General features: G+C 37.1%; 1 protein-coding gene across 1 annotated transcript; it reads right to left on the reverse strand.

Annotated features, from left to right (window-relative positions):
• Positions 1-20,298: 20,298 nt before the first annotated feature.
• LOC143566794 (uncharacterized) lies at positions 20,299-21,440 on the reverse strand. The gene is made up of 2 exons (XM_077053397.1): positions 21,133-21,440; positions 20,299-20,362 (listed from the first exon to the last, which is right to left on the reverse strand). Exons 1-2 carry the CDS (start codon positions 21,438-21,440, stop codon positions 20,299-20,301), a joined length of 372 nt encoding a protein of 123 aa, XP_076909512.1.
• Between the last annotated feature and the right edge of the window lie 2,080 nt (positions 21,441-23,520).

Raw genomic sequence — 23,520 nt, forward strand, 5'->3', positions numbered from 1 at the left:
TTATTAGATAATGTTTTGTTAAATGGTGAACATTCAAATACTTTGATTGTAACTTGTAAGACACTCTAAATGATTTAAGAGTAGAGTTACAAACTGCAATTTGTTTTTTTAGTAAAAAAAAAAAGGTGTACATGATACATTTGTCAATGATGTCCAGTCTAGATGGCCAGAGATGGAATGTTTACTCGCTCATGTGGGGTTCCTGTCTCGAAGGTCCCAACTTCGATTCTTAGCTCATGCGCACACTCTAAAATACGGGCAGCACTGCTGTAAGAAGGATTCAAACTCAGGTAATATGCATGGGTTATATGCGGATGGTACGTAGGTCTTTCAAAGACTCGTAACAACTAGTTGCACTTGATCGTTAAGAAAAGACAACATGATACATCCCTCTCCCTCCATTGGTTTCTCACATGATAGCCCACTCTTAATATACAATGTACTAAGATACAAATTAAAACTCTTTGGTGTTGATTATTTGATTATAATAAGTTTCATGGTTTCCATGCCATGTGAGAATAAGTTCCTCATATATGGAACAATGCACCAATACAAAATTATATTCTTCTTCGCTTACGATTATTTTTGTGGCGATAATTCAAATCCCCACTTAAAGATTCAGTGCTCACTTTTCAAGATAAACTTATTTCACATCAATCTCATTAAATTAAATTTTTAACTTTTCAAACTACATTGGAAATTTTACGCAAGTATAAATGTGTATGCGCGTGCACATGCACGCACACACCTTGTTTTCAATGAATTGGAACACTAAGGGAACCACTATAGTGAGTTTCACGTGTGAAATCATTGATAAGACACAGTTAATAAGAAATACTTTAAACGTTAGCAAAATGATGAATTTCACATATATATCTATGAATCAATTACTAAAATTAGTCGTATGATACGTAGAAAGTTATATCATAAGTCGTGGATAATACAATATGCATACATAAGTGCCACCATATACCTTATTTTCGGTTAATAGAACCTTTATGAAGATAGTAGTGAGTTTCACATGTAAAATCATTGATACAATCAAAAATACTTTGAACGTTAGCTAGATAAGGAATTTTACATAGACATAATTGCAGAAAAATACTTTGAACGTTAGCTAGATATGTATATATATTGATTTTTTAAAAAATACTTTTTATTAAATATGTAAATTGACCAGCTTGCCCTCATGTGTTAGACATATCACCCGACTTAACAAAAAAACTAGCTGGATTAAGGCCAAAGGACAAATGTCGTTGAATTTATAAACGTAAATTATAAAACAAATCAATTTTGAAGATAAAGGACAATGAATGAAATTGATTGCAAAGATAAAGGACAATTTCTATAATTCTTTGTTTTACGTATATATCTTTGAATCAATTACGTAAATTAGCCATACGATACTTGGAGAGTTATATTACAAGTCACAGATAATACAATATACGTATGTATTATAAGTGCCAACACAATCACGACTACATACTCATTGGTCCCAACATATTTTTCGAAAACAAAAGTATTCAACTATACATATAGAGTGGGACCGCAAGATTTATGTGTTAGTGATTTTTTACTTGGATTATGCCCTATTTTGAAAAACTAAAACTAAAAGTTGTTTTCTTAGTCTTACTAGTAAAACTTTATGACATAACAAGAAAGAGTGGGTTTTCCTAATAATAAATTCCGAAAGTACCTATCCCATCACTATTCACTAGTGTTCGTTATGAGACTGTAACTCTCAACCATTTAAAGAGGAGCACGCTGCTATATATCTTAATATTGTTGATCTCCAAACCCTTTGGTGTTGAATGTAAAAGAACTTATGGAATTTTGCTATTCAAATTGGCAAAACTGGTCATTAATCTCAGGGACTTATTTCATTCGGATTTTCAAAACTTATACTTTTAGTCCAAAAACAAGCATATCTTAAAATTATATATAGGAGAGAATGATTTAGAATCATATAAAAAATTTTTCTTAATGTAAGAAGTGTAAATAGTTATATAGACAGCTGATAAATGCTAATCAGTAGTTGAGATATTAAAAAGGTGACACACCACGTGTACAAATTAATTAAATAAATTAAAGGGTTGGGAGGGGCAAAATGGATAAAGCCTACAATTGTTGCCATAGTTCCATAATTTTTTGAACTAAGAAATGTCAATGTATTTTTTCGATAACGTGCGTAATCATACTCTGATGAATTATAAGCATAGGCTCGTGTAATCATAAACATAGGTTGCAAAATTATTTGTATACGTTGTATAATTATTTATACTAAGATATAGCTCATGTCATACACGTGCGGTTAAAAAAATACAACAAAAAATTAAATTTAATAATATGCACAATAGCATACCTTATGAATTATTAAGACATAGATAATCATAAATCAAATTTTGTAATTCATAAATATTTAAAAATCTCATTTAGTACAACATTTAAAGTTATATTTTTAACTTTGTTAGTAATTCTATAAAAGATAATAGTATTAGTTGACTACTCTAGTTTGAATGACGTGTGTAAGATTGGTGTTTTTAATAGTATAGGTAGATATGTTACATAATATGTTTAATAATTATTTTGTCTACTTAGTTATTGTAGGTCCCAACGTGGGTGGATCTAACAATAGTCTTGAATCAACCGAGCTTAGTACTAGCGGAAATCACACTAAGCCACCTAAGCGGTCTCGGATCTTGAGATGTTATTTTCGGATGGTTTGAGAGAAAGAGAGAGAGGGCCGAGAGAGAGAGAGAGATAGAGAGGTTTTCAAAAGGTTTTTCTATATAAAATGAACAAAAAACAAAAACAACCCCTACTTCTCATGGTATGCTTCCTATTTATAGGGAAGCATGCATGAGAAGTAAGTCACATCAAATGCTCAATGGGCTTTACAACATTATTTCTCTTGGGCCTAAACATTCACAACTAACAACTAGAGCCCAATGCATATAATTACAATACAAAAGACTAAAACAACAAAATGGGACTAACAATCTCCCTCTAGTCTTTATTATTGAAACCCGTCGGTGTCGTAGACCAATCATTCGTCATCGGTTAGTGGAAGCTCAACAAGTTTACGTACGAACTTATTGAAGGCTTCAACTATCCGGTCTGTATTCTGACGTCCCAAGTCCTCGACGGTTCCCTGTGACTTGTTGTAGAGCTTCTTCACATCCTCAATGTGTAGACCCATAAGCTCATGCTCGTCAAACACTCGAATCTCGTGCATATCACGGCAGTGGATGACGGCTTCACCGGTTTTATTATCAAACTCCCAGTCAATGAAATCTCGGAGAGTGTTGGGAAGATAAGGCTCGCCGTGATAAATCTCGTGACAGTCTTTCGGTGCCCTGTATCTCCACATGGTGCGAGGCTTTCTGGTAGCTGGATCTATCTCCTTTGGGTTCTTGTACTTGCGACACTTATTCGGCTCGAAATCTTTGTAGTCCACCCTTGATTGATGATGGAGATAGTCTGGGACCCAGCTTTCTAACGTACTCCCAACTGCACCATGGCCTAGAGTTTGTCGGAGATAATTGATGTTAAGCTCTGGTAGCGATTTCAGCTTATGGTGGTTGAGATAGATCAGATCGCCGCTATATCGTCTGATGGCCCAGACGCTATTCCTCTTATCATACTTTGCATAAACGATCAGCGAATCGTCATGATAAGGGTAATTGAGCAAGCGGGCACACGCACGACTTGACACAATGTGCATATTTCTCTTCTTCTTAGGTGGTTCTTGTGTCAAGTCGGCTGCTGGAATTGAGACGGTATCTGTTGCAAGTGCATCTGAAGCTTGAGCAGGAGGAGTATCTGGATTTGGCGAGTAGTTGATATCGTCATCTTCAACCCCTTCCCATGTATTCTGATCAATAAGATGCTCTAAGTTCTTTCCTGCTTCAATAAAGTCATTCATAACACCTACAAAGTCATCAGGAAATAAATCTTTATACATGTTAGTAATCTGTGTATCATGCTCCTTGACTTTGCCGGTCGAGTCGTGAGCAGCAGGGTCTTGAACTTCATGTTGAGTGTGTGGAGGTGATTGACTGTTACCTCCACCTCCACCTCATGCTGCCCCGGCTCCTCCGTTTCCTCCATTTCCGCCATCATCATCACCGTCGTCATCATCATCAAAACTATCATGAACGTCATCATCTTCTTCATCATCATCCTCATCATCACCATCGTCACCAACATCTTCCTTGTCCCTTTCCTTTCCACTGCCACTAGACTGGCCGCCCTGTTGTACTAACTGACCAACAGTCGCCTCGCCTTCAGATGCAACAGCCTGAACTCCTCGCATAGTCACAGATGGACCTGCGGTAGGTTGTGAACCACCGACTTGAGAAGTCTCACCAGATCTTCTCCAAGCCCCAAACACTGCGTCCAGCCTATCCTCCAGACCATGAAAATCATCTTCATGAATGCCCATAAGGTCTGAGGCCGCCTGGTACTTGCTTACCATTTTTTCATTTGTTCTAAGTTGAAGCTCGTTTAGACGGTCCTGTTCCTTGATCTTTTCCTGAATTGCCTCCATCTCGGCTCTAAGTGAATTAAGGGAAGCAGATGAAGCGAGCTGATTCTCTAAGATTGTAACTCTTGAATTTGTGCCCTCACTCTCAACATCCCACTTCCGAGTGGCATCCTCGATCTTCTTGTTAAGACTTGTCCTGAGAGCACTTGCAGATGGCAAGTTTCTTTCCAGAGTGGCCAATCTGTCTCCAAGTCTTGAATTATCTGCTCTCAGATTTGCACTATCAAAAGCTTCACAGTTCATAAGCACTTGCAGTTTCTGGATTCGGGTGTGGGAGGTGTTGGTCAATAATCTCTGATTTTCAGCAAGTGCGTCGCTTGCTTCCTTTTGCTCTTCCAACACCCTTATCCTCTCCCTTAGAGCCGCTCTCTCTTCCTCATCCCCCACCGCCTTCTGTTTCATTTCTTTAATAAACTTGAGGAACACAATTTCTCGCTCCGCCCTCCTAGCGTTGGATTCATCCAGTGCGACGATCCTATCTAGGATAGGATCGGCGTACATTGAAGGAGTCAAAGACTTCCCTCGGGCTGTGGGTTTGGGTGAGATGATTGTGGAAGGTGGTGTGATGGATACTGTGGGTGGTGTGGTTGTTTGTAAAGGTAGGGTAATGGATTGGGATGGTGAAGTTATAACTGTTTTACTCCATAGGCTGGTTGTTTGGATAGGTGATCTAAAGACGGATGCTATGAATATGGAGGAAGTTGTAAGTTCGGTGATAGGTTGAGTGGGTGGTGTTGTAACATGGGAAGATTCTGGTTCGGTCTGGGTTAGTTGTTGTGGTGGTGAGGGTGGTGAGGATGGTATTTGGGGTAGGAATGTTGATATGGGTTGGTCTGTTGGTGAAGGTTCGGGTGAGGATTCTGGTGAGTCGTGGAGTAGGGTTTTGGTTTTCTTGGCTTTGGTTTTATTCCTAGTCTTTGGCTTCTTGTAGGTGGGAATTTGGATTTTGGTTACGTCTAATGCTTTGAGGGCTTGGGCTAGGGCTTCTTTGGTGATTTTGGGTTGGTCAGATGGTTTGTCTTGTGAGGGAATCTTAATAAGAAACTTGGTTGACTTCTGGGAGTCCCCAAGTTTCCTCAAACGCTTCAAGGGTGGCTGGTCTTCTTCTTCCTCCTCAAGCTCTATAACCTTGCCCTTCTCAGCTTTCTTCCTCTTTAAATCGTGTTTGGCTTTTGTGCGGTCCTCAGCCGGCTCGTCACTAGAATCAGCCTCAGCATCCAATTCCTCAATCTCTTCACTTTCTTCATCTTGGTCACCTGCAGTCTCTGTCTCCTCGAATAACCCGAATTTAGGACCCGGTCTTGGTCCTTGATACTGATGTCCTCTTCCTTTGGTGCTGAGCAACACACCAAAGATTGATGTCTTGATTTCATGCACATGATATGGCTCGGGATATGACTTCTTGTCCTTAGCCTTCTTTGACCCCGGCCTTGGAACATCTGGGATCAGATCATCCAGGAGCATCTGTACGAACCTTGGGTACATAAGCCATGTGGCTCCACTCCTGATATTCCCCAACATGCATAGGAATATCCTTAAAGAGTAATTGAACTTCTCTCGAGTCGTCAGTGCAAACATAATGCGGACCCAGTCAGTACTCATGATGTCAAGCCCCCCCACGTATATCTGCAAAGCAATGAATCACTATGTGGAAGAGAAATCTCCAGTATGGTGGGAGATGCTTCTTCTCAAGGCTCTTCCACTCTGTATCATATCCCATACTTGCCACAAAGTCTTCCAACTTCATCCTGTCTCCCTTTTCATACTTATAATCTGGCTCGTCAGCTATCTTCAATACCCGTCTAATATCAGCTTCAGTAATCGTTAATTCCTTCCCAGCAACCTTCGTAGTAAAGGACAGAGAATCATTAGCAACCTTCCCAAATGCCTAGAAATCCAAAATCCACTTGTAATATATAGCTGGGTTGGCTGTAATTGCATGTACAAGGGGTGATTGCTTGAGACCCTTGACCATTGATGTGAATACTTTGTCCTTCTTAGCCTTTGGCAACTCAAGAGCATAGAACATATTGTGACCATGAAATTAAACGATATGATCATGAGAATCATCATTAAGACACAAACAAAACAAAGAAGTTATATAAATATATATGCTTTAAATATGTACATTTGTGATTTGATAAGTAGAGAAGTTAATTTTATATAGTGTTACATAGTCTAGTATGTATGATCACTCATAAGCTCGTAACACTATTATATAGTGTTACATAGTCTAGTATGTATGATCATTAAGTCCAAAATCAGTCCAAATGTCCAAACAGTTCAACAGTCCAAAACAATCCAGTAGCTTCAGTTTCATTTTTCTAAAAAATATGCCAAGTGTGACTTTTTCGCATCGGATCCAGTTTCGCTTCGCATGAAGCGAAACAGGGATCATTTCGCTTCGCATGGGCATGCGAAGCGAAATAGAGATCATTTCGCTTCGCATGGACAAGCGAAGCGAAACGGACATTATTTCGCTTCGCATGGACAAACGAAGCGAAATAGAGATTGTTTCGCTTCGCATGTTCATGCGAAGTGAAAACCTCTTATGCGAAAAAGTTCAACTTATCAATTTTTGTTTCTTTTTCATCCATAGATGTCGCCTAGCCCTGAATTGGGTTTCTGGAAAGTTTGAACCAGAAACCATTTGGTTTGCTTGGTCAATTGAACCCTTGAACATCTGGTCAAACCTAGATCTACAAACTGTACAACAAACAAACCTAAAACTAACAATTTTAATGATGATAAACCCGATCTAAGGTTCTAATATCAGAATCTAAGCATGATAGCAACACAAATTATGAAGATCTATCCTAGAACTAGCCGACGGTTCATATGAACCGTCGTCTTGATCCATGAGAACCCAGAAACAAGGATGAATCGATGAAAGGTTGTGTTTATGTGGTTATACCGTGGGAGCATAATCTGGATTCAACAGCATAATGGACAATTAGGGGTCGGATCATTGAAGAGTTGAATAAGATTTAGGGTTTGAAGGTTTGAAGATGAGAGAGAAGAGACAGAGTGAAAAGTAAAAATGTTTGGTGAATAGTGAAAGATATTTTTGGTTTCCCATATATATAGGGTCAGCCTATCTCGCGATAAAGTCAAAACATCGCAAGTATTCACCGAAAATACACTCTCGGTCCTCGGTCTTTAAAAATATTTGCATTTTCAAACCCTGAAAAACATTTACCCATCGAATCCGAGCACTTGTTTGTTTATTTGATTTTTCTTTTGTCGGTCCGTGACAGCTAACGTTTGCAAGATTGATCTCTTTGACAAAACATAAAATCACAATAAAAGAAGACAATAAAATGAAAGTAAAAATAAAAATAAAAATAAAAGATAAAAATAAGATAAAATGAAATAAAATTAAAAATAAAACTTAAAATATTGAACTGTACAGATACTTAATATTTTAGAAAGCAAAAACAAAACAAAATAAACTAAAATAAAAGAAAATTTAAAATATTTTGAATTTAAAACACAATATTTAATTAATTTACATAGATCCTTTCTTTAGTTAATTTACAAAGAATGATCACGATATGGAATTATATTGATTTGCAAAGCCCTAGATCACGTCTCCATTTTGAAGTTATTTTGACTCAAATTCATCATTGACTGTAGATATTGTCCACCTTTTTAACTTGACAAGTGTTTTGATGTTGACGTGATTCATTTGAGATTTAATTAGGCACGATACATATGTGGTCCCCACCCCACTTAATCAGACATGTTACTGATTCCATCATACCTCGGACTTAGTTTGTGTTAACATATCACCTCAACTTGACTTAAACCTTTCTTAATTGATCACAGTATACTTATTAACATACTTGACACTTTATTCTTTATTTTTGCATACTTGACTCTATCTAGAAAGATTAAAATAAAGCAAAAGTTCAGGTCATAACAATTAGGTCGGATAATACCATATTATCGCGCAGAGAAAGTCCAAGGCTTGAACAAAAGAAAGAAAATAAAACAAAGCAGAAGACTCAGGGCCTTAACAATCAGATCTTGTATGACTACAAACGTAGAGAGCCCAAGGCTTGAGTCGAAAATAAATGAAGAAATAAAGCAGAAGTTAAAATTCCTAGGACTGACTCCTTTTCTGACTCATTTTCTTTTGTTTATCTGACTCTTTTGTTTTTCTTTTTCTTGCCTTTCTATGAGGCTTTTCTTGACTCTTTTCTTGACTCAATGAAAATTAAAATTGACACTGACTTTCATAAGACAACTATGATCAGATAAAGAGAGGCTTGGGTATGACATGTATAATTACATTTCTGCCTTCATGAATATGACTTCACGGAATCATGTAACTGCATCATAAACGTATATCCACTAGTACCTGCAGAGATTTAGGTTTATATCACTCAACACTTACTTGTTTGTCAAGCCTATCTACACATCAATGAATGACTTTGTAGCCTTTTGTTCTATTCTTTTGACTTGCTAGGATCAATACATACCAATGTACTATCACTTTCCAAAGGGTCGGATCAGATTCTTAATTGAAAATTTTAAAATAACCGACTCCTTCTATGAAGAAGCTCCCTCTAAGCGGGACAACGCTTTTAAAGTTTTCTTAAGATTTTCTTAAATGGGAGTAAGGATGAAATTAATATTATATATAAAAATTAAAATCTTTTTGTTAAGTCAGGTGACTTGATTTTTGTTTTACTAAAAGTAAATTTAAAATCTTTTTGGTGAGTTAAAGTTAACTCATTAAGGTTAACTCATTTTCTCCCTCTAAAAGTGTGACATATTTGAAAAATATTTACAGTTTTAAAACCTAAAAGATAAGATTTACTCAAAAGAAATCATGCCCAATGACTCAACGAGAAACAAAAATCTAGCACGACTAAAAGCTTTGGTAAAGAGATCTGCAAAGTTATAGTCAGTATGGACCCTTTTTATGTCGACAAGCTTGCGATCATAACAATCACGAATAAAATGTATTCGGATGTCAATGTGCTTAGTCTTTGAGTGCTAGACCGGGTTTTTAACAATAGCAACGGCCGCCTCATTATCACATTTGATCGTGGATCCATAGAAATTCAAACCGTAATCCAGCAGCTGATGCTGGATCCATATCACTTGAGAGCAGCAGCTGGATGTAGCAATGTACTCAGCTCCTGCTGTGGAGGTGGACACGGTGACTTGTTTCTTGCACTGCCATGAGATGAACCGATCTCCCAGGAATTGACATCCACCAGATGTTGACTTTCTATCCAAGTTGCATCCCCCATAATCACTGTCGGTGTAAGCATGAAGTTCCAAGGGAGATTTCTTTGGATACCAAAGACCCAAACGTGGTCTACCCATCAAGTATCTGAAAATACGCTTGACAGCCGTCATGTGGGATTCTCTCGGGTCAGACTGATATCTGGCACACTGACAAACAGGGAACATGATGTCCGGTCTGCTTGCAGTGAGATACATCAGGGAACCAATCATTGACCTGTAAAGGTGTTGATCGACTGGTTTTCCCGATGGATCAGGAGCTAGAACAGGTCGCGTGGCGATTGGTGTCATGAAAGATGATGAGTCTTTGAAACCAAATTTCTGAACAATGTCTTGAACGTACTTTTCTTGGTGAATCAAAGTCCCGTCCTTCTTTTGCTCAACTTGTAATCCCAGGAAGAAAGTCATCTCCCCTAAGGAACTCATCTCAAATCGCTGTTGCATAACCTTAGAGAACTCCTTGCACAGATCCTCATTCGTGGACCCGAAGATGATGTCATCGACATAAACTTGTACCAAAATCAAATCACCGTTGACCTTCTTGACAAAGAGATTTTGATCGACGATTCCTCTTTTGTAACCATTCTTCACTAAATGATCAGCCAGTGTGGCATACCATGCACAAGGTGCTTGGTGAAGACCATAAAGTGCTTTGTCAAGGCGGTAAATATGATCAGGATGAGTTGGATCTTCAAAGCCTGGTGGTTGACTGACATAGATTTCTTCTTTTACTTTCCCGTACAAGAAAGCAGTCTTCACGTCCATTTGATACACTTTGAAGTTCATGTACGAGGCGCATGCCAGAAAGAGGTGAATTGCTTCTAGTCTGGCTACCGGTGCATAGACTTCATCGTAATCAAGACCTTCATGTTGCCAAAAACCTTGTACAACAAGCCGGGCTTTATTTCTAATGATCACCCCCTTGTCGTCTTTTTTATTTCAGAACACCCATTTTGTTCCGATCGGCCTTTTATTTTCTGGTTTCTTCACTAGCCTCTAAACATTTAGCTTCTTGAACTGTAACAGCTCTTCTTGCATGGCTTCTACCCAAGAATTCTCTTTCAGTGCAACTTTGTAGTTCTTGGGTTCCACCTGTGAAATAAAACAAGCAAAAAGACATCTGTTAATGGTACCAGAGGTGCTGCGTGTTTGGATGCCAGCGGACGGATCGCCAATGATGGTATCAGTCGGATATCGACGATGAATCGGTAACTGTGGAATTTGGTCGACATGCTCGACTGGTGTGGCCTCAAGCTGGATGGTCAGGCTCTCTATGGGATGGAAGACAGTTGTCGCAGGGACAGAAGCACTTGGTTAAGGATCAGTTTCATCTTCTTCTTGACTGACCAAATGTTCTGGAGCAATGGGACCTTCCCATAGGTTGTCATAAAATGGGACAACAACGGCTGGAACAGATGTTGTGTTGGTGTTATCAGAAGTCTCATTCGGACCTGGTTCAACCTGCACATTTGACGCATCGACCTCCATTGCAGGACCTTAATTGTCTTCTTCTAAGGGAGGTGTGGGGACAGATTCCAGCACACTTGGTTCTGCAAGAGGTGGCTCTGCTTGATCGACTTGATCATTTTGATTGTTGTCGGCTGACACATATGAATCAGAATCTGAATCAGTCATGTCTTCAACAACTGGCATTTCAGTGGTGTCGACAGAGGGCTGCCCATGATTAACCGGGGCTTGTTGATTAGCCACGGGTTGTACATTAAGTATGGGTGCAGCAGCAGCTATGTCAACATGTCCAAGATCTTTCAAAACAGCATGCATCAGGATAGACAGATCATCAGCAGGTTAAACAGGTGGAGAAACAACAGGGGAAACCATTGGTGCAGCTGGTGTCATGTACATTCCACAAAACTGCTTGAACAAACCTTCATAATCAAACATCCAGTCCGGACCATTGTGTGAATCAGTAGGGTTCAATTCTTGCCAATCAATGTTGAAAGACTCCAAGATTACTCTAGTTTTCTTGTTGTAGACCCGATAAGCACATTTGTCAGCAGCATAACCAACAAAATAGCACTCATCCGCTTTTTCAGCAAACTTGGAGGTCGTTCCGGCATTTGTTTGGAGTATGGTACAGGGACATCCAAACATTCTGAAGAAATTAACCCTTGGCTTTGTTCCATAAAAGACTTCATACGGAGTCTTGTTCAGTCGTTTGTTCAGAAGCACACGATTCTGGGTAAAGCAAGTAGCGTTGATAGCTTCACCCCAGAAAATCAATGGTAGTTTGGAGTATGAGAGCATTGTTCTAACGGCTTCCACCAAAGTACGGTTTCTTCTTTCAGCCACCCCATTTTGTTCGGGAGTGTAAGGTGCGCTGAGTTGATGAATAATTCCCTTGTTGTGACAGAATTCTTTCACCACCTTATTGCAAAATTCTGTGCCGTTGTCACTTCTGATACACTTCACCTTCTTGTCAGTTTGATTCTCAACCAACACAATAAACCTGAGCAAAAACTGCGACGTCTCATCCTTGTGCCCTAATAGAAATGTCCAACTGAAACGCGAAAACTCATCAGTAATAACCAGACAATAGGCTTTTCAACCTATTGCCATTGGTTAAATTGGACCGAAAAGATCCATGTGCAACAACTGAATAGTGGAATTTACTGAATTGACGGTTTTGGGTCTATATGGGAGTTTGTGTTGTTTGCATTTAGAGCAAGATAAACATTTTTCAGCACAGTGAAAATATTTTACTGGTTAACCCCTCACATGGTCACCTTTAACCAAATTATTCAAGTTCTTAAAGTTGACATGACCCAAACGTCGATGCCATAAGGATGAATCATTCTCCGAGGCCTTGGACATTAAGCAAGAAGCAGAACGCATGGAATAATTGCTTCTCATGTCCAGAATGTATGCATCATTGTGCCTCGGAGTACGCATCATAATCCACTCTTCAGGGACTTTAAAACCCGATTTCAATATTTGATATTCATTTTCTGTAAATAGGGTAGAGAATTTCTTATCACAGATCTGAGACACGCTGAGCAGGTTGTGATTGAGCTGTTCCACCAGATTGACTTCATCGAATGTCAAAGTACCATTCGAGACCTTCCCTTGTTTGGTTATCTCTCCTCCAATGTCACCAGCAAAAGAAACATGACCACCGTTGAATGGTTTAATGTCGAACAACAGCGACTCGTCTCCTGTCAATTGTCGGGTGCAGCCACTGTCTAAGTACCAAATACGGTTGACAGGCCGTCCAGGCTGACCCTACACACACGAAGAACCAGTTAGTGGAGGGTTTCCCGAGACACTCTTGTCTCGGGAAAGTTAAACACAAAATCACCAAGTTTAATTTTATGATTTCTGAAAATGTAATCTTTTGGTGAGTCAGAGTCTGAAGAGCAATCCCTCGAGGAACTTGAATTATGATTTCCTCGGTTTTGAAATGATTTTCTTGATTGCATTCGTTTTGGTTTAGGCTTAATCACGAACTCTTATTGATTAGCCTTTGAGAAAACTTTTGAGGGATTCTTGGGCTTTTCAGCTTCAGATCCCTTAGCTGACCGTTTCCTTTCTCTTTGGGTTAGCCAAAATGGTTTCTTGGGTTTTTCGGTTCTTTTGGGTCTTAAATCTGTCTCACTGGCTGAAGTGTAAGTTTGGTTAGGCATTTTCTTGGTTTGAGCATTATACTTAGGAAATGTCTGACCAAACTTACTGTTGAAGTCTCTTTGTTGCTTATGCCAGTTCTTGCAATGTCTTGCAAGATGAGACGGATTACCACAAACAAAGCAACATTTTCTTTTGATGAAATTATATATATCTTGATCACTGAGATATGTGGGATAAGGTGATGTGGTTGGGTTAACATGTCTATAACCAGTATCTGTCTGATAATGATGAACATTTGAAAATTTTGAAGTAAAATAATTTGAATGCCTAGGTTTCTGTTGAGAAAAATAATAGGCATTATCACACTGATTATAATATTGAGAACTGTTGTTGTAATTTGTATTTTGAGAAAAAGAGGTTTTCTTTGGTGGCACATATTTACAGGAAGTGCTAGGTTTTTCATTTACAAGACTTGATTTCTCTTTAGTTAAGTTCTCAAAATGATGATCAGTTGATGAACAGCTAGGACTTTTCTTTTCATCAACCTTAGCTTCGATTGTTTCATCAAAAATAGTCTCACATTTTGAATCAGATAAAGAACATTCACTTTCATTACAAGCAATTGTACAATTGTCATCACTAGATGATTCACAAAATACATCCTTTGAACTAGACATTAGATTTCCTAACATTGTTTCACACACTTTATTACAGACAGGATTGTTAATCGTTTTTGTTAGACCCATACAAGATACAAAACGGGGGGGGGGGGGGTTCTAACTCTCCTTTTGGTTTACAACCCTGGTTCACCTTCTCACAATCACCACTTACATCACCTGCTACACAAGACACGTTGACGTTAGACTTATTAGATGATGAAATTTGAGCTTTTGATGGAGACGCAGCAGAAACAAATTTCACTGGTTTTGGTAATTTACCAATACCATAGGCCATCTCTTCATCTGGAGAAGTATTATAGCTAAAACGGGGTAGGCAAGTGTAATTATCATTCATTGGTGGAGGCACTGCTGAGTAATCATAACCTAGCCCCGTTTTGACTTTAGTACTTCTTTGAGCTCCAATAAGATCATCTAATTGTTCAGATGATGCTTCAAATCTTTCAACTTTTTTTTCTTTTTCTCGTTTATCAGAAAGATCAAGTTTCAACTTTTCAATCTCATCTTTTAGTTTATTTATTATGTCCTTGTAATAGATGACATTGTGCTCTCCTTGAAAGATTTTAAGTTTAAGATTTGCAATATCATCGTGATGTGTTTTAATCTTTTCAACATATATCTTGTCAGCCTTCACATACTCAGCATTTAGTTGACGAAGTTTTGCGTTTTCTTTCAAAACTTCGTCCTGAAGATATCTATAATAAGTAACTTTATTCACACAAGCTTGAGAGCAAAGATTTTTATTTACCTCATCAGAAGGTGATTCGTCAGAACTTGCAGCAGTGGATGAGGATGCTCCTTCGTTTGTAGTGAAAGCCATGCCTGCCATGTTGAGAGGGTTCTGCAACTCTTGAAATTGATCTTCCCAATCCACACCAATTTGGACCTCCGATTGGGAGACAAGTGCCTTTGAGTTTGAGCTTGAGTTGCCCTTGTGTGGATGACCTCCAATTCTTTGAGATGAGCTGCTTGGCTTCTGCACCTCATGCCTTTTTCCTGCAGCCTCGCTGTTCTCTTCCTCTGTCACCTCAGTTACACGAATATCATTGGCAGGTTTTGATGGATTCGTGCATTCTCGAGAAAAATGACCCATTTCACCACAATTGTAGCATCGTAGCTTTGACTTATCAAACCCGATCCTTTTTCTGTCAGAATCATTGAAGCTATCCTTCCCATACGTCTTCATGAAGTTTGTGGCTTTTTGCACAGCCATTGCCATTTGATATTTGATATCCATCTTTTCAAGATTCTTTTGGTTGGTATCTCTCAAATCTCCAGCCTCAAACTGTGGTGGCAACAAATTTCCTTGCATCAATTCTTTGTGACTTGACAGAAAAGCATGAACTATTGCGATGTTTGAGTCGTTTAGCAAGGGAAGAGCTTCACAGTAACTTGAAGGTTTGCTTGGTTGAGGTTTTGAGGATGAGGAGATCCCTTGAGCTTTTAATGCTTAGGCAACCGCACTGTCGACTGCTTTTTGAAATGAACTTGTACTTGAAGAGTCTGATGGATTGCTGGTTGAGATGAAAGCAGTTGGTTGTGAAGGCACACTCGGAGAGTACTTAGGAGTGGTCAATGGATACACATTCTGTTGAGTCTTGCTTATGAAAGCAGTTGGCATTGAGGAAGCAGTACTCACTCCAGCTTGAGTCAGAGAACTTAGATAATTGTTCATTCTCATCTGCTCATAAACTTCAAATGACTTGATGGTGGATAATCAAGTCAGTGTTTGACATCATATTTAGGTTAGTAGTTTTCTTGATTGTGACTGTATTAGTACTCCAGCTATATGGCAATGAATTCATCAACTTGTGGTTGACCTCAGCATTTGCAATGTTGAAACTTGCAGCCCTAATTCTCACCATCAACTTCTCAAATCTCTTAACCAAATCCAAAACAGCTTCACCTTGACGATGATTAAACATATTTAACTCTTCTTTTAATAGGGCCTTCTTGTTTTCCCTAATTTCAGCATTGCCTTCAACTTTCTCAACAAGTGCTTCCCACAGACCCTTGGCACTTGTGTGTTCACGAAGAGTTTCAGTGATCTCATTTGAAAGGCAAACAGTTAAAATGAGATAGGATTTCTTGTCTTGTGCTAACAGGTCCCGGTCTGCTTGATCATAGTTTTCAGGAGTCTTAAGTTGTTCCCCAGCATCAGTGCGAGTCACGGGAACATGAGGACCTTGTTCAAAACTTCTCATCAAATCAGTCTCAGTCAATGGGATATAGTTCATGAATCTCCATTTGAAGTCTGCAAAGTTATCATCCAAGGTCATATACTTTGGTGGCTTTGTAGGTGTTCCCACTTGGTTTTCCAACAACAAATACCCCTTCAACAGCTCAGAATCCGTGCTTGTCATGATTTCAGTAGTCTCAAACAGTTAACAAGCTTTAGACAGCTTCAAATTTTAAGACAGTTAACTTTTTCGCACGAAACACCTTTTCAAGCGAAGCGAAATATGTAAGCAAGCGAAGCGAAAGAAAAAAAATGAAGCGAAAAGGTGAACAGTAAAGCGAAGCGAAAAAGTTCTATGTGAAGCAAAAAAGTTTCCGAGCGAAGCGAAAAAGTTTTCAAGCGAAGCGAAAAAATGAACGGTGATGTGAAGCGAAAAAGATTCTATGCGAAGTGAAAATGGTTCAAGCGAAGCGAAAAACTTTTAAGCTTCCAGAAGCAATCTTTCTTGAGATCTGTTTCACCTAACTTGTCAGTACAAGGTCAAAGGTTGGTACACTGATTTTGATGCCATGAGAAGTGAAAATTTTAACTTGTTAGTTTTAACACTTTTCAACAACCCGTAACACCAAAACTCAAGCCTAAAACCTTTTAGGTCTAAAACTTGAACACTTTCTTAGACTTTTAAGAAGATTTTGCCCGATTCTTTTTGTATTTTTCTTGTTTTGAGGTTTTTGTGAACTTTCTTGTCAAGAACACTTGTTTTCTTCTTCTCAAGTTCAAAACCCAAGGATGTGATCCAAAACCCTCAACTAGTGAGCCGAAGCTCTGATACCAATTATAGGTCCCAACGTGGGTGGATCTAACAATAGTCTTGGATTAACCGAACTTAGTGCTAGCGGAAATCACACTAAGCCACCTAAGCGGTCTCGGATCTTGAGATGTTATTTTCGGATGGTTTGAGAGAAAGAGAGAGAGGGCCGAGAGAGAGAGATAGAGAGAGATAGAGAGGTTTTCAAAAGGTTTTTATATATAAAATGAACAAAAAACAAAAACAACCCCTACTTCTCATGACATGCTTCTTATTTATAGGGAAGCATGCATGAGAAGTAAGTCACATCAAAAGCCCAATGGGCTTTACAACATTATTTCTCCTGAGCCTAAACATTCATAACTAACAACTAGAGCCCAATGCATATAATTACAATACAAAAGACTAAAACAACAAAATGGGACTAACACTTATATATGTTACACATTTATTTAGCTATGTTTGTAACAATGGTGCGAGCATGTATACCCTTTGCCCATAACCACGTGTGGTATTCTGATGGTTTCATACTTCACATAGGTAATACCCTTTGTATAATAATTCACCTGTCTACAAAGATAGATGGATATATATAGATATAATGGAAAGTGTTCAAGTAGATAGGGTTTTTAACTTGCATTATGTATATTGTGTAATTATTAACATAAGGTGCATACTATTTGTTGTGTGATTATTGTGGTGATCATTCAACTTTATGCATAGTTATTTATTATAAATGACTAAACACGAAGGATTAAAAATGACTATTGAAAGCATATTCCATGAAATGGTAAAATGACATTTTATCGAATATTGAAATTATTGACTAATTTCATAAGTTTATGCGTATTCCACAAGCGACGTATTGAATACGCTTTCAATAATAGACAATAAAAACTCCTTTTATCATTTTATGAAATTGGACATTTTCCTTTTATCATCGGTTATGGACTCCAAGCGAGACTGATTAATCAAAACGGCCAGAAAATGAGTTAATCAATATTAAATAAGCTTTTTATCATTTCAGCGGTCCATGGTTATTTAACTTTATAGGCATTTTATACTTGTGAAATACGCGTAACTTTACATGTAATTAAAATCATATTTCATAAGACGATTCGATAGATTAAAAATGACTATCGAACGCGTATTCCATACCTCTGTTGTGGGGGTACAAGAGTAGTGTTGTAATTTGTAAAATTCTGAAAATCAGAATATACTGATATGGAGGACCATACTAAAAGGTTCCCACTTGAGGCATCAATTGGTCAATATTTTGCTGACATGTAAAGCTCAAGATTATTTTCACGCGGGAAACATAGATGGCTTGCTGTCAACCTCGGATTAGATAAGGAAGAATCCTAGTCATCAACCTTTGAACAGGATGAATATTCCAACACATGAAGAAGAGGAGTTCCAAAGAATAATGGTCCCTCAATTATTATTCAGAATCTATATCAACTCATGCTATGCGGCAAATAGCCGTTGCTTTGTTAATTTGGAATATTTCTTATTTTCCTTTTTAGTTATCTCATGACTTAACTTGTTCGGACTAGCTTCTTGCTAAGTTTTCTTTCTCCGTTAATAAATTTTTTATTGGTCGTAAAAAAAAATTGTTATAATTTGCCTATAAACTCATGTCATGCATATTTTTATTTTCTAGGGCAAGTTATTTTAAAAAGGGGACAAAAGTAAGAAAGAAGAGAAGGATTTAGCTACACAAAAAACCCCTAAAAAATTAATAAAAAAAATCATAACTCAAATATTTAATAAGAAAACGAAAAAAGTAAAAACACAAAAATGTTTCCACCGTCTTCATCGTTCTTAAAAAATTAACACAATGTTGAGGGAAAAAGATCATTATGTTTTTGTTTATCATTGTGTTTTGTGTTTATTTTCGTCACTGATTGTGTCTTTTTTCTTGACATTGTGTTATATTACTCAACATTATGTTATATTTTGTACAGCATTGCGTTATATTTTGTGATCTATTGTGTCTTTTTTATTTATAGTTGTGTATTTTTGTCAGTGTGTTTTTTGTCTCGGCATTGTGTCTTTTCAGCGGATTTTTAACGGGAATGACGAGGTAAACATTTTGTTTTTTTTAATGTTTTCATTTTTTATTTATATTTTGAGTTATAGTTTTTTTAACTTTTTTATTGGTTTTTTGTGTGGTCACAAATATTTCTCACACTTCTCATTTTTATCTTCCTTTGTATTTTAACTTTTCCCTTTCTTTTTATATTTTGTCAACATGATATAAATAAAATAAAGTAATTATATCAAATTTACATCTAGCTTAGTTAAAATATACTTTTCTTATAAATATTCAAACTAGTTAATTAGTAACTAATTTGTATTAACTAACTAGATTAATGCATAATTTGTCAATTGCGAAATACTTGCATAAGTTAATGTCGTCCAAAAAATCCTTGTATAAGTTAATAACTCAACGTTTATTAATTCATATCATAATAAATATAATTAATAACATAATAATTCCTATTAATTTGATTATATCATTCTATATACTATTTCACCAAATGATAATATATATGCACAACTAGTTTTGAGGTGCTTTATTGTTTGATCACATTAATTGTATATTTTCATTCTTTACAAGGTTAATAATTTGTTTCACCATTCCAAGCGGCAAAAAAGCGGGTCGGATACCACTTGTAACATCCAACCTATCATAGCAACCTAAATTACCCACTATGTCAATGAAGAGCTCAACTCACAAATTTGTCTTTTTTTTTTTTGTTGCTCAAGTAGAAACGTTTTGTAGTGAGTAGTAACACATCACTAGATCAATCCCACATCATCAAGGTCATCTCAGGAGCTCATGCTTAAATGTGAAGTTTTTCTCTCATCCACGGACAATGCGTTTAGAAAACGTTAATGATATCTATTTTTTATTCTTGCCATTTCTCATGTTAATTATCTATATATGAGATTTGTTTAAAGCGTCACATGGTAGATCTAATTGTACATATTTGATCACAATTTGAATGTGACCAAGTTATTAAAGAATACAGAGAGTTTAAAGGCAAACTGTTCTTTTTCAAATGAGTCAAATTGAGCATCTGTCATCTAGCACTTTAAGCCGAAACATGTTGATTTTTGCTAAAGATAATTATATTGCATTCATTTCTTCAAATATTATGGAAAACGAAAACAAGAAAAAATATATATAGCATTCTTGCAAACACAAAGAAAAAGTCCACATGCATAAGTTCATATGCTCCTATTCCCTTGGCGATTTGCATCTGCAGCATTGAACCTTACTTGCAAAGTTATGTCCTCCACACCTATGCAAATTAACCCATGAAATTAATCATTAAATATATATTAAAAACCAATTGGTAGTTAACTCCCATAAGGTAACTATTCATGAAATAATGAATATATTAACTACTAACTTTTTGAGGCACTTACTTTTTTTTTATTTCTATAACTAAATTTTGATTTTAACATATTTTATTTTTCTCATACATATTTTAACATACTATATTTTTTTAGATTCCAAACATACGGTCGCTAACGCTTATTTTTTATTTACATTTCAACATAAACTTCGTTCAAAATCGATGTAGGTCAAATGTTATGTATTTTTAACTTTTTTCTCACAACTTAATGGTACTCTAAATTTGAATACAAACGACAATGTTTCTATATACGCTTCGATATAAATTTGATTCAATACCAAACTCATGCAATGCATGACCAAAACATGTGCGTCAAATATAATGTAGTTTTGTTTTAACCACAATATTTTAGTTTTTTACAAAGAACCTTATTTCTACACACGTTTCAATGTAAAAAATGTTTATTAAAATCGAGCCACTGTAACACGTAAACAAACTTTATTAACTTTATGTTCTATCAACGTCCTCATTGCGATGTGCAATCTAATGTATGTCAACGCTCCCGTCGCAACGCACGGGAACATTTACTAGTTAAATTATTAAAAATCCAAATAATTACTATAAAAATAAAAAAATCCAGATAAATACTATAAAAAATAGACAAGTGATTAAATCCTGATTGATCCTTATATAGTTGATTAATGATTAATTACCTGCCACACATCCAATCGCCAACTTTGCCTCCGGGAAGAATGCTAGCATCATAAGAAGGATAACCACTAGACTGCGACGTGAATGCCATCATCACGTGTAAACCACATCTGTAACACTCGGTTCTGTTGGCAAAGTTGTGTGCCTCACAACAACAATACCAGTCGCCCGCCAATACCCTAGTCTTGTTTGCATGAGTTGAAAACTCGGCTGGTGTTGCGAATTTAGGACACTGACATCTTTGACACACGTCGTGTTTCTTGAAGTTCGAATGCTGGCATGCACCACACATCCAATCTCCGCTACTCATTCTCTCTCTTGCTACTGAAAACATTAGAATATAACATGTCAAAATGATTAAAAAGATATTTGTGTGTTACATTTTGTGGATCTTTATGTACTTTATAAGGACTAACTTTCTATGTTATGTTTGTTATGTAAACAAGAACTGACTATATGTTGAATTACCAACCTTGGATTAGGAAGTTATGTATGTTTTTGCATGTCAATAAATGAATGATCTGCAATGGTTTATATACTTGAAAAAGATTCTAAAAAGTCATGAGACATGTAAATTGTAAAGTAACCCCCTCTACCAAAAAGAAATATTAAATATTCTTCTTTCTGCTCTAAAAACTATTAGAAAAAAAATAATGGAAAATAAATAGGTAAAAAGAAGGTAATATTATATAATTTTTCGTAATGTTGTTTAGGACATTACTTATATAAATATTAACAATTAATATTTATAATTTTTTGTAAGAATTTCAAGTTGAAGATTAGCTATCGTTCTGATATTCATTATAATCATGTTTCACAGTATTATTCAGTTAAAGTAAAATGGTATAAAAATTTATGTAGGTAGGAAAGGCACCAAAGAACTTCTAGCTTGGTGGTACCAGTATGCAAAACGGTGCCACTTTTTGTAAGGTTAAGCTGAAAGCGTCTATCAAAAAAAGGTTAAATTAGTTAGAGTGGTTGAAGAACTATTTTTATTTATTTTTCTTTTTTCGGGCTAGTTTTTTGGTAGTAGCTGATTTATAAAATAATGTGTTTTATATTAAAGACTTATTTAACACATGATCATCAACATGAAAGTGTACTATTCTATATATATATATATATATATATATATATATATATATAGGGTAAGGTTAAAATGAAAACTCATTTGAGTTGTGAAAACCCGCGAAAACCCTATGTAACATCGTTTTTTTTTTGTTACATGTAATATATGTTGTAACATTTAATACAAAACATCGAAACATCAAAAAAAATGTTTTGCTATTTTTTAACATTTTTTTACTAATTTTTATATATGTTTTCAGAAGAGAGAAAAAATTATATTTATATTTACATTTTTTATTTACTTTAATTGTAGACCACAAGATTTAAACATTAATTAAAAACATGTGATTAAGAATAGGTTACTAGAGTTTGCACAACTCAAATGGGTTTTCATTTTATACTTAGCATATATATATATATATATATCGACTGCTTGGAATTGGATTCCAAAAGGTTTCAACATCATGCTAGATATACCTCCCTAACATGCAACCTTGACTCACGAAAAATGTGTTACAACTTCAAAATTTACTTTTATATTATCTTTTAGGTGCTGTTTGTTTTTGCAGACATAAACTGTCTGCAAGCTGATTTCATCTGTTTTCATGTCTGCAACTGAAGATGTGGTCTGAAGATCTGCAAGCTGAAAATATAAGACTGTTTGTTTTTATAAGCTGATACTGTCTGCATAACTGTCAAACTTATCTCACAAGATAGAAGTCATTTATTCAAGTTACATCTAGTTTTTAGTCTTTGCTTGCCATGCCGATTTGGTTTTGGTGGGTGGTGGAAGGTGGTGGTGGTGGATGGTGGTAGTGGCGGCGGACGGTGGGTAGTGGCGGTGGATGGTGGTGGTGGACAATGGGTGGTGGTGATGGATGGTTTTGGTTGGTGGTGGACGGTGGTGGTGATGGATGGTGGTGGTGGTGGGTGATGGATGGTGGTGGTGGCGGTGATGGATGGTGGTGGTGGTGATGGATGTTGGTGGTGGTGATGGATGGTGGTGGTGATGGATGGTGGGTGGTGGACGGTAGTGGTGATGGATGGTGGTGGTGGTGGCGGACAGTGGTGGTGATGGATGGTGGGTGGTGGACGGTGGTGGTGATGGATGGTGGGTGGTGGTGGCGGTGATGGATGGTGGTGGTGGTGGCGGTGATGGATGGTGGTGGTGGTGGGTGATGGATGGTGGTGGTGGCGGTGATGGATGGTGGTGGTGGTGGCGGACGGTGGTGGTGATGGATGGTGGGTGGTGGACGGTGGTGGTGATGGATGGTGGGTGGTGGACGGTGGTGGTGGCGGTGGATGGTGGTGGACGGTGGCGG

The sequence above is a fragment of the Bidens hawaiensis genome, unplaced genomic scaffold (assembly GCF_021521415.1).
Source record: "Bidens hawaiensis isolate Kalapana, Puna unplaced genomic scaffold, B.hawaiensis_p1.1 tig00023051_1, whole genome shotgun sequence".
In the NCBI taxonomy this organism is placed as follows: Eukaryota; Viridiplantae; Streptophyta; class Magnoliopsida; order Asterales; family Asteraceae; genus Bidens; species Bidens hawaiensis.

What these genes read in the sequence shown, in the direction of transcription:
- LOC143566794 (XM_077053397.1), bottom strand. Translation starts at nt 21,440, where the DNA reads ATGAGTAGCGGAGATTGGATGTGTGGTGCATGCCAGCATTCGAACTTC. An exon ending in GGCGATTGGATGTGTGGCAG is followed by an intron (nt 20,363 to 21,132) that starts GTAATTAATCAT and finishes TAATTTGCATAG; the next exon opens with GTGTGGAGGACATAACTTTG.